The following is an 18,727-nucleotide window of genomic DNA, read 5'->3' as shown; positions in this document are numbered from 1 at the left end:
TAAATACAGTCAAAACTACATGGGTCAATGAGCTTGACTGAAAATCACACAGTTAAATCCTAATAGCAATATCTCTATATAAATACATAAATATAGTCAAAACTACATGGGTTGTCAACGGGCCCTTGGTCTATTGGTGAAGTTGAATGGCTCACAAAGAGCCCACTAGGGATCAAGTCTTGTTGAGTGCAAGGCCCATAGACATCATAAGGGATGAGGCCGGGATCGTGCCCCGGGCGAATTTGGCAGCATGGATGCTCCTCAGTCCTTGGCTCTTAGCCAAAGAGGTGTTCAGTATTCAGGCACGTGTGGGCCCGTATCAAGTACCTAAAACTATTAATGGTGGCCTTCGCTGGTTGGTAGCTCGCAGACTTGTACCTCGCTGGGCTGCCTCACAGGTCTGAACCCTCCATCAAAAAAAAAAAAAAACTACATGGATCAATAAGTTCAACTCAAAATCACAGAATTAAATCCTGATAACAATATCTCTATATAAATACATAAATATAGTCAAAACTACATTCTAGATGCTGCATAGATGTAACCGTCGGTAGGACCACGAATTTTCAAGGCCGCCCATGAATGGCCGAGAGGGACAACCACTAAAGCACAAGTTCATGATAGCCCTTCCATTTGACAATTCATGGCAGAAAACTCCTTCTCGATTCCGTGCCAAAAGAGGAGTCAATTTTGTTGACATCAATAAGGCCAAAGAATAGAGTGCCACTCACTATATGAGGTTCAAACCGGCCCTATGACTATCAACAGTCAGGTAGTTTGATCTATTCCAATATTGAATTCGCTATACATTCGAGCGAATTGCTGAGGAATAAATAGTCAGTATGAATTAGTGAGAAATAAATATAACTTTCCAACCAAACTTGGAAATCTTGGCACAGAATAGTGTCGAAATGGAATTCCATCCATTGAGTTTGAGATTGCTGTGTACAATTCTTGTAGCGATCTCTTCCTTTCTGGAAGGAGGCTGCGCTTTGGGAGTTCGTGGGCACGCGGCAAATAGACTGCGCGGTGGTTTTCTGGAGAAGTTAAAGAGCTCTACAACAACAACTAAATATTATGTTTCAAGCCTGGGCAAAACTTCCTTCGCTTCCTACAATTATACCCAAGTTCTAGACCACTTTGCTTTCACCTCACAGAGCTACCAAACCTTTCCCCAACGTTATTTCATTGACAATTCGAGTTGGGGTGGCGCTCAAAACAATTCTCCCATATTTGTATTGTTGAGAGCCGAAGAAGACGTCACAAATGAGATCGGGGGCTTCATGATGGAACAGCTTGCTGACTTCAAAGCGCTTGCGGTGTACATAGAGGTAGTTTTACAATTCATGTTGTGTTACAAGACTTGTTTAATAAGTTCAGTTGAGTTTCTCTGGCCTCCTGTTATTAGCGCTAGTTATGGCAAGGTATGTATGTAGCACCGTTATTACGGGAAGTCAATGCCATTCGGGGGAGAAAATGAAGCCTATGCAAATACGAGCACGATGGGTTACTTCACATCCACGCAGGCCTTGGCTGATTATGCCACCGTTATTGTCGATTTGAAGAAATTATTAAACGCTGACAATTGTCCAGTCGTTGCATTTGGTGCATCCTATGGTGGAAGTAAGTGAGATTTCTTATATTATCTATAGAAACTCATGTGAGTAACGTTGTAGGATTTCATGATTGAAATTGTATTGTTGCAGTGCTGCCTGCGTGGTTTCGGCTCAAGTATCCGCACATAACAATCGGCGCTCTCGCATCATCCGCGCCTATTCTTTACCTTGACGGCATTGCTCCAACTCTTGGCTACGACAGTGTTGTAACAAAAGATTTCAGAGTATGTTCATTCAATCTCATTCCCCTTTATCACAACCTTAAAAGAATTAAACTTGACTTTTGAAAGTATTGCACAGAATGTAAGCGAGAGCTGCTACAAAAGAATAAATGAATCGTGGGATTTGATGGACCAAATGGCTTTCATTTGTTATTATAAAAATATAAAATGGAAAAAAACTGAAAACAATTTAAAACTAAGTTTATTCATAACAATCGCACTATTTTATTTTTATTTTTTAACATATCACCCAAACTTTTTATTGAATTTTTGAAGCCACAAGTTTGTAATCATAACAACCTAATAGGTGTTTGAACCTTGGTGGGCACAACAAGAAAGAGATGGACTATCTAACATAGTTTAGAATCAACATATATGTTCAACACTCTTATTGGTGCACAAGTACCTACGAGTTATATGTCTTAAACCCTCAAATTTTGGTTTGCGAGATCCTATATGGATCATGGGGTGAATACATACTAGATGAGAGTCCAATATGTGTGTTTTGAAGACTTCCAAAGATGTTTCTATGTTCTTGCCAAGATTGGGAAAATTCTATCAAGTTGCCAAAAAGGTACCATGTAGGCCAAATTTGAGCACATTGTGGAAAATGGCACAAAGTTGTACACAAAGTCATGTATTGGTGTTAGACATGTGTAAGGGATCTAAAGATACTATTTTTCACCATTAGATTTTATATATACAGTGTATATGGAAATGTGGCACAAGTTGCAAAAAGTTGTCATGACAACTTTTGGAACTTTTTAATGTTGCACTAACAATATGTGAATAAGTTTTGGATACCATGTCCAAACACTTAGGGAATGCCCAATATTAATTGGAATAGGAAGTTTGAACATATTTAAGGCCTCTCAAGACATTTTAAAATTGTTTCACGAGGAATACATGTTAGATGGATTGAATCTGCAAATTTTAATTCTACATCAATTTAATAGTTCATTTCCTTTCATTGAGAATTTTTGCATTGGATTTTGTATAATTTTGTTTGCCTATTTCAAAATACAACTCCTATTCACAAATCACTAGTCAGTTTAAGATTTGATCCAAAAGAATGACACTGTCTTGAAACTTTATCATGGGGATTTCACAATCATTAGAGGTCTTCAAGTAGGACCAATGTATATTACTTTTCCTTTCGTTGCAAACTATAAGATGATGTTTGTGATTTTTAAATTCATGCCCTAAGTGAGATTCGTTATAGTCTGGTTAGGAAAATGGAGTAGCAAAGGATGAAATCTTGTAGGAGTATAATGGAAAATCAAATCCAATGGTTCAAGGAAGATATGGATGTTTAAGACAAGCCCTAGGACAAAGATCATTGTTGGGTAAATCCATTTGAGAAGGATCAAAGTTATCTATTTACTGCTAAGACTGGTTTAGTTTAAAATGGCCTATCTTAGGGTTTAACCTTGTATGGATAGATTCAGACTTCGGCCCTCAAGAATATATGAGTACATTCAAAAGGGTGTCTTGACTGGAGATTTAATCATAGGATCCTTTGCAGAAATTTTAATTAGAGAACAAAAAACCTAATTTGGAGGGCTAATTGACACCTAAAAGAGATAAAGATTGAGATTGGTAGAAAATTTCTTAGAAGATCAAGAAAAATGGAGTGTTTAATAATTTTCTTAGTACATTTTGAAGCCCTAGAGTTCTTCAAGATGAATTTTGAAGGGATTTTTTGTTGGCTAGAAATCTTTCCCTAACAAGCTTGTGAATTAGTTGATTAGCCTTGAATACAAGGGAAGCTTTATTGAAGAAGAAAGGGAATGAGTTTGAATCCCTTAAGTTGGTAGGGTTGTTTCTTGAAGAAATCCCTATATGAGTCCTTAAATTAATCAAGTCTAAACATTGGTGAAGTTGGGCTAGAGCATCCCTATCAAATTGGTAGTAAAACCCTTAAATATTTGGGCAAGTTCTTATTTTATGTCAAGTTAAGAATAAATGGGAGGGACAATCATGGTGACAAATGCAAAATTGGCCAAGAAGGTACAAGAACATGAAGAGAAAAGTAGGCACTATAGGAAGAACTTGCAGAAGTTTTATATTAAATTAGGTGAAGTGCAAATAAATAATCAACAAGTGACTAAAAAAGTGATGAAAAAGAGAAAAAGGAAAAGAAATAGAAAATTAGGATGAATCCCAAATACTTGACCCAAAACTAAAAGAAGAACCCTTACTTGAAGCCTTAAAATCTATGGGTGTAAAAGAATTAGAGATAACACCACTCTTTATAGGAAATATGGAACTATACCTAGCAATGAAATGGATAGAGGGGCTAAAAATAACTTTGAATGTGAGGGCATAAGTGAAGCAATAAAGGTCAAGGTGCTCAAGTCAAGATTAAGAGGAGTTGATTTAACATGATTTAATTTCTATTTGGAAATACATGATGTCTAAAATCAAAGGGACTTACATACCTAATGGCTATGAGATTCAACTTCATCAAAAGACAGGAATTTTAAGGCAGAGAGATCTTGATGCTAACATATATACTAATGAGTTTCAAATGTTGTGTTTGTAATACCCCACCTGAAGATCCTTGGAACAAGGATTCAATACAAGAAAAGTTAAATTTTTTTTACGAGTATGAATGCACATGACAACATCATCTAGGAATCACAAAGATCACAACAGAAGACTTTACCAACAAACCTAGCAACCAATAGATCTCGAAACACCTCTAAATAACTAACACACACATATAGAGAAATAAAACAAAAGATGACCGCATAACAAAGAATCATATATCTATCAAAGCATGGGGAATTAGGTATACCCAAAGAGTACTTGAAACACCAAATTGTGTTCCCAAAAACTAGTGAAGATGCCCCCTATTTTTCATTTGAGGAAACACAACTGGCATATGTTTGTGCAAGGATGTACAACAAGCCACACGAGGATCTACCCAATTGAGTGAGGACATGCTTGGCCCAACAGCCAAAAGACCCCAAATTGGTATTGGGTTTTGCATGAGGATGCTCAATAGGCAACATAAGGAAACCTAACACACTATGTAAGCTTTTGCATTCTCCCATGAGAAAGAGCAATTCTGTGCAAGGATACAAAACAACAAGCTAAAAATCAAAAAGATAAAAAAGTTAGGAAATAAATTTTCTCCACACCGGGGAGTACCAGATCCATAATCAAGGTGAAGACACTCAAACAAAATATCTAAAATATGGAAATTGTATCTAGCCATCTAACATATTAGTGAATAGAAATAACTAAAGAAAACTTCCCAATATACATAAGAAAAATTGCAATGAATAAAAGTAACAAACTAAGTGCCTGATTCCTCCCAACCATAATAGCATCATGAGACCTCAAAGGCCCTATTCATCCTGCACATGTAACATCCCAAACTACCAACTAGATAGTCAAATTTGTCTTCTAAGGACATCACTACTAAGTGTACAAATATCATAAGAACAAGAAATCTAACATGCTAAACCAAAAGCAATATATACTCAAACTAAGTAGATAACATCATCTATCATATGCTAAACATTGTAATATAGGAATGTATCAATAAAATAAGATCATCTAAATATGATATACAAGCATTCCAATGAAAGCATAAATCACAACAAAGCATACTCTAGAACCTAAAGTACCAAGTGAAAACTTCTAGCAATGGTCACAATGGGATAATAAAATGTCTTTGTACACACGTCCCCAACATTGGTATGGGTAGCTACACATCCCAACCATGTGAAACCCATGTTGGAAATCTGATTGAAAATCTCATTATTGAAGATCAAAGAGGGAGATTGTTGGAAAGAAAGAAGATTGTTGTTTTCAATCATTGTTTTGTCATTGATGTCAAACCTGCTACCTATAGGAATGACATTTTCTTATAAGATCCAAGTACTATCACTTAGTTGATTGATGAAGAGGATTTGATCAGTAAGATGTAACAAGAGTACCCAAGGGAAAGGTTGAGTTGTGATGTTGTAATGAAGTGCAAGGATCAGTTAAGACAATGGTTAAATTATGTATTGATAACATACTCAAAGATACAGAGGAAGGTCACACTTAGAAATATTGGAGGAAGAAGTTGTAACAAGGTTGATTGCAAAGCTTAAACTAAGATCTTTAGTGGCTATCGAGCAAGTTAGTTGAAGCTGAGCAAATTCTTAGTTGGAGTCGAGTAATAGGAAATTCTAGTGTGTGCCGAGTGATCTTCAAGTGCCGAGAGAAGATCAGGTGCCAAGCATAAAAAAAATATTAGTTAGAGCCAAGTGATCTTTAGGTGTCGAGCATTAGGAAAAACACAATTGATGCCAAGTGACATAGTATATGTTGAGCACCAATATTTCAATAGTACCAAGTTGTTGCATTATTTCAAATGATGAAGATTCACCAAATCTAAGTTGACAAAGTGGTTACCTTGAATTTTGTGAACAAGTTGGAAGATAAAGATGATGATATGGTGGCACATAATTCTATGTAAACCATTTTGGGGCAAATTCTAAAGGATTATTCAAGAATTTTCTAGAGGAAACAAAATATGGGTTAGATGAAATGAATCCTACCTAATCCATATGAATTTAAATTAAAAAATAGAAGAATCTAGCGGGAAAAGGAACTCCAAGACTTCTATTTAAGGAGTCATAGACCAAGAAGCAAAGAGTTGCTAATACTATAGCTACTAAAGAGCCAAATCTATGAAGTAGGGTGTCAAGGAGAAGACATCTAGGAGAAGGAAGAGCACAGAGGCTCTACTTCTACAAGTGGTCATGAAAAGATGATTGCAATGGTACATTGAGTATGGAGACTCAGGAGACTAAGCTTGAAAGGATGGAAAGTTGTTTGAGTTGCAAAGATTGAAGGCCAAGCAAGAGTATGAGCTGAGAAGTGATCTGAGATCTACAAGATAAGTTGTATTTTGTAGTTAGGTTAGGATTTTCTAATACTCTCTAGCAATGGTATTAGATTTGGAAAATACTATGGACTTAGGTTGGTTTGATAGCCATTTGTAAATCCTTTAATAGAGTGGCATTCCAAGTGAATGTTCTAAAGTCCTCTAACTAGGCCCACTTCTAACAGGGTGGTTAAATCCTCTAACAAGGTCATATTTAACAATGTGTTGTAAGCCTTTAACAGGGTAGGCCTTTCATAGGGCATCACTTCAGAAGAGTAAGAATTGAGTAGCATGTTACTAAGTGTTTCTTTCAAATTGGGTTTCCACATAAATCATTGTGTTATGTGTTCATTTCTTATGTGTTATGCTTGCATGTTGATTTATAGTAACTTGTTAGTAAGAAAAGTTAAAGCTTGGATATATGAATTGTTGAATGAGCTCATGAAAAGTTTGAATAGGACATTTGGACCTTGAATAATTGATTCACCCCCACTCTTAGTTATTCTAAAGCATTTCTAACAACCTATAGGTCCACTCCTTCCATGTGGATGGAGATAATGATCCAACCACAAACACATTCAAAGAAAACATCTATGGCTAACACTCATGCCAAACAATAATGATGGCTGAAACCAAGATCATGAAATAATGCAAGTATAATAGGTCCTTGTTAGACATGCAGTGGGCTACTAAGTAGGGGTTCACATTATGTAGAGTCACATGGCATAGACAAGCCCAAGCTAGTATTGGCAGTTGAGCTCCTCAATGAGAAACATACACTTTGAGTGGCAACTCATCCCAATATAAGGTACTCTTCCTAACTTTTTAGTTATATTAAATTTATTACCACCTATTATTTTAATTTAGTTATCACTTTTATAAAACTTCCTTTCTAAACCAATAGGAAATAGTCACCAAGTTGTGAGATAGAAGCCCCTCCATGTGCTACCCTACCCTACCAATGCTCATCTAATGATGAGTTCCCATAGGCATACAAATTCCCCAACCCAACCCCAATGATCATAACTTTTGGAAGTACCATGAAAGATTTGGCCTTGCAAGTCACCTGATAGATGCACACACATGTGCTTGTGTTTCTGGATGAAAACACAAGAAAAATATAACTCAACTGAAAACAAACTTAGGAGGATAGATTCTACAATAATTCCAATAAACAATAAAACCATACATCATGAACTCACTCAACCGACCTCAATCTAGGAGTATGGATTCTACACGAATCCTAATGATGCAACAAGACCAAACATCATGAACTCACTCAACCGGCCTCAATCTAGGAGTATGGATTCTACATGAATCCTAGTGTCCACAAAACAATAACAAGGGTCCAAAAGAAATAATAACACTAGGCATAAAATCACTTAATCAATAATAAATTTGATAGTATGGATGTAGCATGCATCCCAATGCAAAAATAAAAGTGTAATAATGGATTGACTAACATCCTATGGATAATCCAAGTCTATGACCAACATCATGCCAAGAAAACTTGAGAAAACTGGGTGGCAGACAAACTAAGGTGAAAAACCTTAAAACTAAAAAACTTTGAAATTAAAACCAATTTGGTCTTAGGGTAAAAAATTCTCAAATATTAAATAAAATTTGGGTTTGGAGTCTATATGTAAAATTGGCTAGCATAATGGTGCAAAACCCCAAACCCTCATCCTAGAAAGTTGGGAAATGCTCATACTTGCCCAACTGAGTAGAGCTACCATACAAAAACAAAGAAGAACACTAGTTCTCATCCTCCTAACAAATCACTACCAAAAATAGAAGTAGAAATGGAGCTGAAACAATAAAATGGGAGAGCCTTACCTTACAACCAAAAGGGAAAAACAAGAATTTGAACTATAAAATAAAAATCTTGCAAAAGGAGTTGAGAATCATGACAATCAAAGGTCTCCTCAAGCTAGATCCAACAAGACCAATCTCATGATGATCCCATGCCTGTAGCTCCCACAATGAACAAAATAATAATTCCTAATGAAGAGAATTGTGGGTTTTACTCTCAAACTTTCTAATTCAAAATTGAGAAGTGAGGAATTAAATTCCTTTTTAAATACTTATTCACTTTTTGAGTGAATAATCGATTACGGTAAACAACCAAACAACCTAGTTAAACCCCAAATCGACCCAAGTGAAAACATGCTATTCTTAGTAATAGGAATTGATCTATGACAAAGCTGCTAGAAATTAAAATAAAATAAAATAAAGCTCGAATACCCTAAAAAATCTTAGAATTTTCCTTAACAACCTTCACAATAATGCGAACCTATAAATGCATAGACATGTTCACTAGTCTAATCACATAATGTAGATGAGTCCATATTTATAAAATTACTAGAAGGTTTAATTTAAACATTTAAAAAGATAAATCGACCATACAATGATGACATTGGTAACTATGAATAGCTGAAACACTAACTCCATATGCAACTATTGTGGACATAAATCCTACACACTAAAACAAGTGATCAAATGAAATTGTATATAATAACATAGTTGAAGCAATAAATGCATTAAATTTCCTAATTTAACCATTTATTTAATTATACTGACATAATATGTTTACATCAGTCACGTTCACATATAGCATAATGAAGCAAGAATGAAGTAAATAACCATAGCCTTAAATCCATCATGTAACATAATTAGATATATGTCCTAATACTAGATAACTAGATATCATCATAAAACATATTGTCATCTCAAAATGGCATCATCATGTAAATATGATCAACTAAACAACATAGTAATCTAATATCTATGATACAGAAATCAAAGTAGAACGAGGTAAATATCCTCAACACATAACCAATGCATCCAACATGGACAATCCATTTCTAATTATTTAAGCATTTAATAATGGTTGATTACATAACATGAAAAGCACTAAAAAAACATAAGAAAACACAATCATATACATGACTAACCACTACTACAAGAACCTAGTACAGTGTAGTAGGGTGATAGTACACAATGCAATCTCTGCATACATCTCTTGATAATCTTGAAACAACATCATGATACCGCATCAATCCTAGTAACCATTGGAACAAACTTCTGTAAACCATAAATCACATCATAATCTCAAAAATCAGCCATAAGCATAATTAAAGAAACCGATACAGTAACATAAATCCAATCATCTCAAGGGTGCAGACCACTCACGGTCCTAATCATAATCCCTTCTCAAGGAGAGATCAACAAGGTTACATCCATCAGGATGACTTATAGAAGTCAAATGGGAGAGGCACTACATCCTCCTCCTTAAAGTCTAGCCTTATTCCTAAAAGCCTACAATCCAAGAATAGAAACCAAAATACACCAAGTGAAAAATCAAAACTCAGCAATAGGGATGACTCATTGACTCCTTCACAAGTCCAACCAAATCATTCCCACATTCTCAAACCATCTTGACAACTCCCAAATAGGTCAGCCACAAGAGAATAGGTGTCACATAGATATGAGGTCCTCCAACAAGCAACTATGTACTAGGAAAACCCATCTAGCCATAAAGTCAACAATACAAGGTAAGGAAAAATCTACTCTATGTCATCAACAAGTGCCAAACTATGACATGGACCTACCACGTGATCAAAAAACTAGGTCAAAACACTACGCACTTCCAAAAATTATTGGAATCATGGGGAATAACCATCCCAAATTCCCAAGAATACTATCATGCTACACATGAGCATCCTTTAAACCATGTAAACTCACCCTTTGAGCATAGAGGATGATGGTTTACTGACAAAATTACACACTCCAAAAGGATTCTCACTACTACTAGCCACCAAGTGTAGGAGCACATAGTATCTATGATTCAAATATCAACTAACACTAGGAAATTGAGTTACATAACCCAAACAAACAAGATAACATTACCTTTCCAAAAAGTTGCAAATAATTTCATTAGTGGAAAAAATCATGTAGTATCTTCATGCCAACTCATAAGATGGTAATATGCATCCCATGGTACCATGTCCCTCCAACAACATGCTAGGAATACCACACCCCACCTACAACAAAACTCAATCTTTAGCCTCATGTCAAGGTCAATGTGCAACTTGACTGAGACAATCCTTGAAGATATAAGGTTAGAGAGAAGGAAACTACAAAGTATTAGGACTGAGAGGGAGTCTCTCTCAACCTATGCACAAAATCATCTTGAAGGTACATTACAAAAACTCAAAATTCTACCAACCATCAACATTCTCATCCAATAGTAAATAAGCTAGTGGCATAACCACACTAGCCTACTTTCTCAAGAGAGAAAAGGATTCATAGATGTGCCAAAGCCAATGTCCAAAAGGTGGATCTAGACTCATCAAAAGACAAAGTCACTCTCAAACAACAAAGACACATCCACCTAGAGGAATGTTCACAATCCGCACTTCCCTCACAAAGGTAGGTTAGTGTTATAGGGAACACACAACCAAAGCACAAATCCCAACAAGTACTTAACAGATTATGAAGGCTTGTTAACTCCTCATTTAAGAAATAACATGAAGAGTTAAGCTTCTCCAATTACCATAAATATGATATGTAATGATTGAATTGACCTCTAGTAGATAAAGGGTACTCGAAACATCAATCAACATCTTATGAAGTGCGAAAGAGATGCTTGTTATTCCCCAAGAATTTTCTTGCATTAGCATAGTTTCATGTGAAGTTTCTCATCAAACCAAGTGAGATAATTCAATAAACTAGGGGAGAAAGTGGATGATCACTTGTTTCTTGAGTGAAATTTCAAATCAACCCAAAAATTGCCTTCATTCTGGAGGCCATATCTTTCATGTCCAGACTTTGATTGACTCCATTCAAAAAGCATTAGAAAGATATTGACAAGGCCTAAAACATGATGGAGCTTAGAGAGTCTTAAGTCCTAAGATTTTGAATCTGCACTCAAGATAAATCATTAAAGGAAACTCAAACCGTCCTAGTTACCAAGATAAGCAATGGACAAAATGTCCAAAACAACACAAGAGCACACATGCCCAAAATGACATAAGAAATGAAATGAAGGGTAATTCATACATGGAATAAAATATTAATTCTCTATTATATTTGTATTTGTTAAACATAATGCAAGCACTAATGCACAATGAAACTGAAGGTTTTTGAAGAAAGGGTTCAAAAGTCACTTACCATAAAACATGTACATATCTTTTCAATTTTTTTTTGCAGAAATAACATTACATTGAATCATAATTTAAACCATCCAATCATAATATCAACTTTACATCTATCAAAAATACACTAGTATGTTCTCTATGATATTATCCCTTGTACGTACTACCAGAGGCTCGACATGAATGTGATAGAGTCACAACACATGTAATAGGGTAATAGTAAAACACATTCAGAATAGTCATCATGAACTAAAGAAAAAGCCCAAATGGGGAATTGTCAATTCTAACAATAAGTCACAAAATATATAAGCTCAACAATAAGTTTGTTAGCATGAATGCTGATGCTATGGGGGAGCATTACCGAACATTATTATGATGTATTTATAACTATGTTTTCCATTGATGACAACATAGTAATAAGTTTGCAAAAGGCTAACAGAGTATGTGATTTCTATATTGAGAACATTATATTACTTATTTGATGATGTGTAGTTACCAGTGCATACTAAATTGTGTATCTGTTACATGAGAAAGTGTACAAAACTTGAATTGAGACAGACCACATGGGACCCCACATGGGATTCCACATTTTTTGATGAACTAGACAATACACAAGTAAAGACAATAATAAAATCTCCAAGTAAATTAGTAAAATTCTAGAAAGCATAAGAATAAGAAATTTTTGTAAAAAATCAAATCATTTAGAAAACCATTATAAAAAATTACAATCACTCATAGACATGCTGTAGACACCTAAAATCCTTTAGAAAATAATATTTTTATTTTCTAAAAAAAAAGTCCCTAATGACATCATCATTAATTAATTAATTAATTATTTAATTTATTTATTTATTTTTATGTCATTAAATCCCTTTATCTTAATTAAAAATATTTAATTAAGGAATCCCTCCCAAAAATGTTTAAATCTTATTTAAACATTATTTCCTTATTTATTAATTATTTAATTAATAAATTGACCAAAAATTCCAAAATAAATAAAAAATTTATTTTTTGCCCAAAACTTGGCCAATTTCCTTAAGACCACTAACCTCTTCCAAAATCTTCTAATCCTTCTTTAATTTTGATTAAAGGCTAATCTCATCATTTTCTACCCTTAATCCCAACTCAAAATATTTAATTAAGATTAAATATTAACCCTCATATTTATTAATTATGTTTTAATAAATATCTCCTCAACCCAAACCCTTGAGATAAATAAACTTTATTTATCCTCAAAACCTTATGAAGTTCTAGACTCTTCTAGAAGGACTTTATCCTCTTCCTAAGCCTATCTCTAAACCCCCTTTTTAGCTTAATCCACCCCATCCACCCATACTAACCAAGCTTAGCTACTAACTCACCCACCCTCATTGAATGCCATCCACTTGCATATCTCTAACATCCCTAATCTAATCATAAACCCAAGCCTAATCTCCCTCCTAACCTTGTCACATTCTCTAAGCAAGCTTAAGACTTTCCTAAACCAAGCAAAGTCAACAATCTCAACTCCCTCCAAAATATCTCAACCACCCAACCATGAATGCTCTTACAAAACCATAAAGACTCTTACAAGCCCATTCGTTGCTCTTACAAGCCATTTATGAAGGGTCTTTATGAAGATATTATACTTTGAGCCTCCTTTGTTGACTCATCCTTGCCCTTTCCTCCATCCACTGACCTTGTGACATGTGCCACTCCCTGATTGGTGCTAAACAAGCACAATCCATGTGCTCCCCTTTGAGTGCATCCTAGCCCTTCTTAAGATTTCATCTCTCCTTGCATCCTAGCCCTCCATCCCTCAAGCCCTTAGCCTATACATTGAATCCCCTCCCAAGCCATTTCATCACAACTTTTAAGCCAAAGTTATAATGCTAGTTTGAGAAACAAAGCCTTTTACCATACCCTTATAATGCCAAATTGAGAGCTCAAAAAGCTACTAATTTCCCATTTTCCATCTCCATTGAAGCATAGTTTGAGAAGTCTTGAGCATACATCCTATCTATTTAGACAAAGCCACTCAACAAAAGAGCTTCTTATTGAGAGAGCCCATTAATGGCTCATATTCTTAATTGAGAGCTCATCTTAGTCTATCTTGAAGTTTATGAATTTTGTTTAGTTTGTAGAAGCTTTATTTAAATTTGGTTTCTATTAGCATACTAACATTTCTCATATACACATGCATATCCTTTTTTGAGTTTCAAAGCACCCACATGTTGTAATCATGTTGCAAGGGAGGTGAATAGAAACATTTTACTTAATGCATCAATTTATTGTGATGTATTGTGAATGCAAAAAACTTGAAAAAAGGAATCAACTATTATTAAATTAAATAGATTAACAACTAATTTTCATGTACAAGGATATCACATTTCATAGGAGCTCTAAGATTATAAATGGAACATTAAGTTGGAATTTGAAGTTAACCCATTATACAAACTTATGTTTGAAAATCTATGATAGAGCCCTTCATGCAAGAAAAGCTCTCTAAATGTACAATAAAAGTGGATATTGATATTCCTAATCAAAAATTTTCTAGGTATCTAACCTAAATTGAGTTAGGAAGAAGAATTGTGACCAACCATTGTTGTTTTCTAGGACCTTAGCAAAGAATAAATGAAAGATCATTACTCATTCCTACCAATGAACAAAAGACTTCAAATAATAATTAGACATGAAGATTTTTTCCATGCTTAGTAGATAATTTTTACTTAATAAGACTTGGTTGAGAGAGGATGATCAATATAAGATAGTATGCACAACAAAATAGAGTATATATTCTCATTAGAGAATGCCCTTTGTTCTACCTAATGCTAGTGCTACCTTCTGAGAGTCATGAACACTATTTTGAAGGCTTATAAATGATTATGTCATTATGAGTTTGGATAATACAATTTAGTTTTGTAAATGCAAGATGACCACATTGTATCCATGTTTTCTAATAGATGTAGACTCAGATTTAAGATAATTTTGGCTTCTCTAAATTCGAAGAAATCTAATTTTGTCATTCTTTATGTCAAATTGCTTGAACATGTTTTTGAAGATTGTTTTGCTAGTGAGGTTGAATGACTTGATGCTACTCTATACCTAACTTTAGCAAGTAACAAAAATAGCTTGATTTTGACATTACTAGTCATTTGGAAAATGGTAAAAACATGCACAATCTATAAGACCCCTTCCCGCAGTATGGTATTATAAACCCTTAATATAATGAATATGGTTAGAAATAGGAAGCGTAAGGAGGTGAAATGTCATGACTTTGTCTCTCATGCATGGTATGTGAATTATAGTCTATTACCATACACATTATGATAGAGTGAGGATAAGTAGTATTAGGTGGATAGGCTACAATAAATGATGGTTAAGATGTAGATATAATATATTGACTAACAGGTATAATGGGTGTACCTAATGATGGATTTTGAACCTATGTAGACATGATTATGAAAACATCTTGATTTGCTGACATTAGTGATTTTAGAGACATATGCCTTATCATATAAGATCTCACAATGATAATGAGATAGTGTTGGTAATCAAACTATATTTAATTGAATCAAGTATACTAGTTTTGATGATTACATTTTGGTGGTTTTGATCTAAGGTATGTAATCGGATCTAATTTTCATTTTAGCTGATTTAGCAATATAGATTCAATATTTAGTCATCATTATAGGAAATGAATTATGATGTGATGTGAGATGTTGAATTGATTATGGTGATTAGTGATGTGCTAGTTTTGATATTTTGACTTTTTATTTGAATATTTGAAATGATTAAGAAAAGAAAATTCTATTCAATTATGTTAGTATGGATTATGTAACATTTAAATTCATATGCATTTATGATAAGTATTTTATATTATCTCCTTGGACTACTGATACTCAAGTTTAGTGTGTAGAAAGTGGAACCATGGAAAATCTTTGGGCAAAACAAGGTCCAAACCTATGTGAACATGGTTTAGCCAAGGAAAATCTTTGGAAGATTCAAAAAGCCTAATTGTAATGTATCTTGTTTTGTAAATTTAAGCTTGGTTGTGTTGGAAATTTTTAATCTCAAAGATTCATTAGAGACATGCCATGATGATGTGGAATGTTCTTTTATATGTCACTTGACACTTGTGGACTTTTGTGTGCTAATGACATGTCACCTTGGGTCCTTGTCATTGTAGCATTTTACCCTAAAACTAATAATCTTGTTTATGACTAGGTAAAACCACTTGACAATGGTTATGCTCGATCACAATCAAAGGAAATTCGAATTTAGAGTTGACTAGGGGTTTGAGTGGTCATTAGGTGGTCCCAAAGTGTCTTTTATGTGAAAATGAGCTACCCATATGATACTATAACATATTAGGGACCTAATTTTTACCATGATAGTGCCTAGATAGCCTAGGGGGGCCCTTTACCAATGCCTTATTCCATTAATTCGAAAATGGAGTTGTCACATGAGCTCTTTTCCATGCTTCCACTAAGTCAAATATAGAAAACTTAGGGGGAGACAAGTTTATAAGAAGAAGTGGCTTGGATTTTTGGCCAAAAATAGTTAGTGGGAAATCCTTTTAGAGAGCCTTGGCCAAACTAGTGGGATGTTCACCCATTCTCTAGGTTTAGAGACAGTTAGGGTTTTGGAGGGAGGATAAGGGAGCTCTTTATCAACTAGCATTTCCATTAGCTTTGTCTTGGTGCTGAAACCATGACCATTTTGTTTTAGTATTGCATAATGAATCTACAAGTACAGAGTGTTGATATTGGATTATATATTGTCATTGCAATCTTGGTGTTGTGTTGTTATTGTGTATATTATTTCATGAATTTTCTTGAGGTTTCTTCTTTGATCTCCTTGTTTTGGTTGAATGTTTAAATTTTTTCATGGGTTTGAAGGCTTCACTTACCCTTGGGAGGGAAGAGAACCCTTAGGTGAAGGGGTTAGTTTGGCTTGAAATATAGTTGATAACCTTGGAGTATGGGCTCCATTGTATGTCATATTCATTCATATCTTGCTTTGGGGATAATAAGGAAAATGATGGAATAGAAAGAAAGTTTATGGAGTATGGGTTTCAAGGGATGCTATAGTTGATGGTAGTATGTTTGGAGGATTTTTGTGAAAGCCCCGAAAGAGCATGAAATTTGTTGATTTCTGAAAGCCCCAAAATGGGCATGGAAATTGTTTTTTGCAGATATGGTATGATATGGAAAATCTCCTATTTGAAAGCATACCTTCACCCTATTTTCATGGTTCCATTGGTGAACCATTGTGAAATACCCTTGGGATAGGATTTTTCAAGTTTTGAAATGTGATGTTCATGCATTTGTAAGATTGGGATGAAACCCAGTTTGAACCTTGTTTCCCCTACTCAATGGGTGGCTTCATAGAAGCCTAGGATGGGAGGTAAGCCTCCATGGTTCCAATTTTTGTGTTTTTTTTTAGGGTAGAGAAATTGGTTCCTATGAAGAGATTGGAGCTTCACTCTTGACAATTTTGACAATCAAATGTGTGGAGAGACAAATCTTCCCATGTCATCTCATAATCTATTGTGATGCCAAGTCTCCATTGTTGTTTCAATGTGATGTAAAAAGAGTTCTCCTTATTATTGTATTTTGTTGAAGTTGTGTAAGATGAAGTTTAAGAAATTGTATAAAGTTTTTTTTGTAAGGAAATACACATAGTGAATAAAAGCATGCTAAAGTTAGATGATCAAACTTTTTCATATATGAAGATTGGTGCATTTAGTTGAAAACTAATTCTCATGGAGTTCTCATATGGGGTAATTCTTGTAACAAATATTCATGGTAAAATGAGTAGAATCATTGTAAGCTTTGCATTTGGTGATTGATGAAGTATGAATTAAAGTTCTAATAATTTATTTGTACATAAGGTTGTATTGGGAGGATTCATGTGTTTCTATGGGTAATCGCTTCCATATATGATTCCAATCATCCTTAAATCTAATGGTCATATGTATAGTTGTTTCTTTCAGTAGTGTTAATTACCTTTTTTTTTTCTTTTTAACATTTAAAATAGAACTTGTTCATTGAAGTGTCCAATCTTGAAATGTGTTGCATATTATAAATCCTTAAGATGAGGTAGAACAAGTGATATCACCAACTTTACCACCAAAATAAGACCTTGTCTTCATAGTTGGAATAGAATAAAATAAATCCAAGTAAACAACATAGTTAAAAGAAATCCATAAGGGAAATGTTGTTGTAGGTGCACTTTTCCTTTTTGGAAAATGTATGGGAGAAGACATAAATCCCCCTCTATTATAGTCCAATAAAATAATGCCAAAGGATATTCTCTAGGATCCATCACCTAAATAAAAATCATAAAAATAACATAATATACTATAATATCATCTAAAACTTCACCTCAAAAAGGTCATGTGACCATAACATAGGCAATCACTTGGGAAAAAGAAATAATAGTCAATTTCACACTCATACCTAAGTACACCGTACTAGTGCATAAATCATAACAAGACACCCCTTCTTCCCCTCTAGTCATCAACCTACAAGCATGAGCAAGGTTGTTAAAAAAATAATTAAAAATTAAAAGGAAAATAATGATAATAATATAGAAAGGCATTCCATAGTACCAACTATGTCACGCTAGAGGCCCAAGGGGATTAGGGGCCACACTTCCATGATTCAAAGTGGACTAGGGGTCTCACCTCACTAACTATCCTCTCCCTCCTTGTCTTGCATGTCCTCTCCACTTGTCTTTCACTAACCAAAATCAAGGTGTCATTATGACATGTGGTTTAAGATGGATTTCTATTAAATGGGGATGAAGTGCACTTGGGCTTTGGGTAAGGAAAAAGATAGTGTAAAGTGTAAGCTATAGAAA

General features: G+C 34.5%; 1 protein-coding gene across 1 annotated transcript in view; it reads left to right on the top strand.

Moving 5' to 3' along the window:
- The first annotated feature begins 882 nt into the window (after positions 1 to 882).
- LOC149532857 (uncharacterized) overlaps positions 883 to 18,727 on the top strand; it is a 47,163-nt gene continuing 29,318 nt past the window's right edge. Inside the window, exons 1-4 of the mRNA XM_089805775.1 lie at positions 883 to 1,331; positions 1,437 to 1,623; positions 1,707 to 1,840; positions 1,917 to 1,986. Coding sequence (XP_089661901.1) covers positions 912 to 1,331; positions 1,437 to 1,623; positions 1,707 to 1,840; positions 1,917 to 1,986 — 811 coding nt within the window. The 5' untranslated portion in view covers positions 883 to 911. The remainder of the gene's footprint in view (positions 1,332 to 1,436; positions 1,624 to 1,706; positions 1,841 to 1,916; positions 1,987 to 18,727) is intronic.

The sequence above is a fragment of the Cupressus sempervirens genome, chromosome 10 (genome assembly GCF_028749045.1).
Source record: "Cupressus sempervirens isolate cs-2001-9-10 chromosome 10, ASM2874904v1, whole genome shotgun sequence".
Classification (NCBI taxonomy): Eukaryota; Viridiplantae; Streptophyta; class Pinopsida; order Cupressales; family Cupressaceae; genus Cupressus; species Cupressus sempervirens.
The sequence above is the reverse complement of the archived record's forward strand: the minus strand, read 5'-3'. Positions and strand labels throughout refer to the sequence as shown.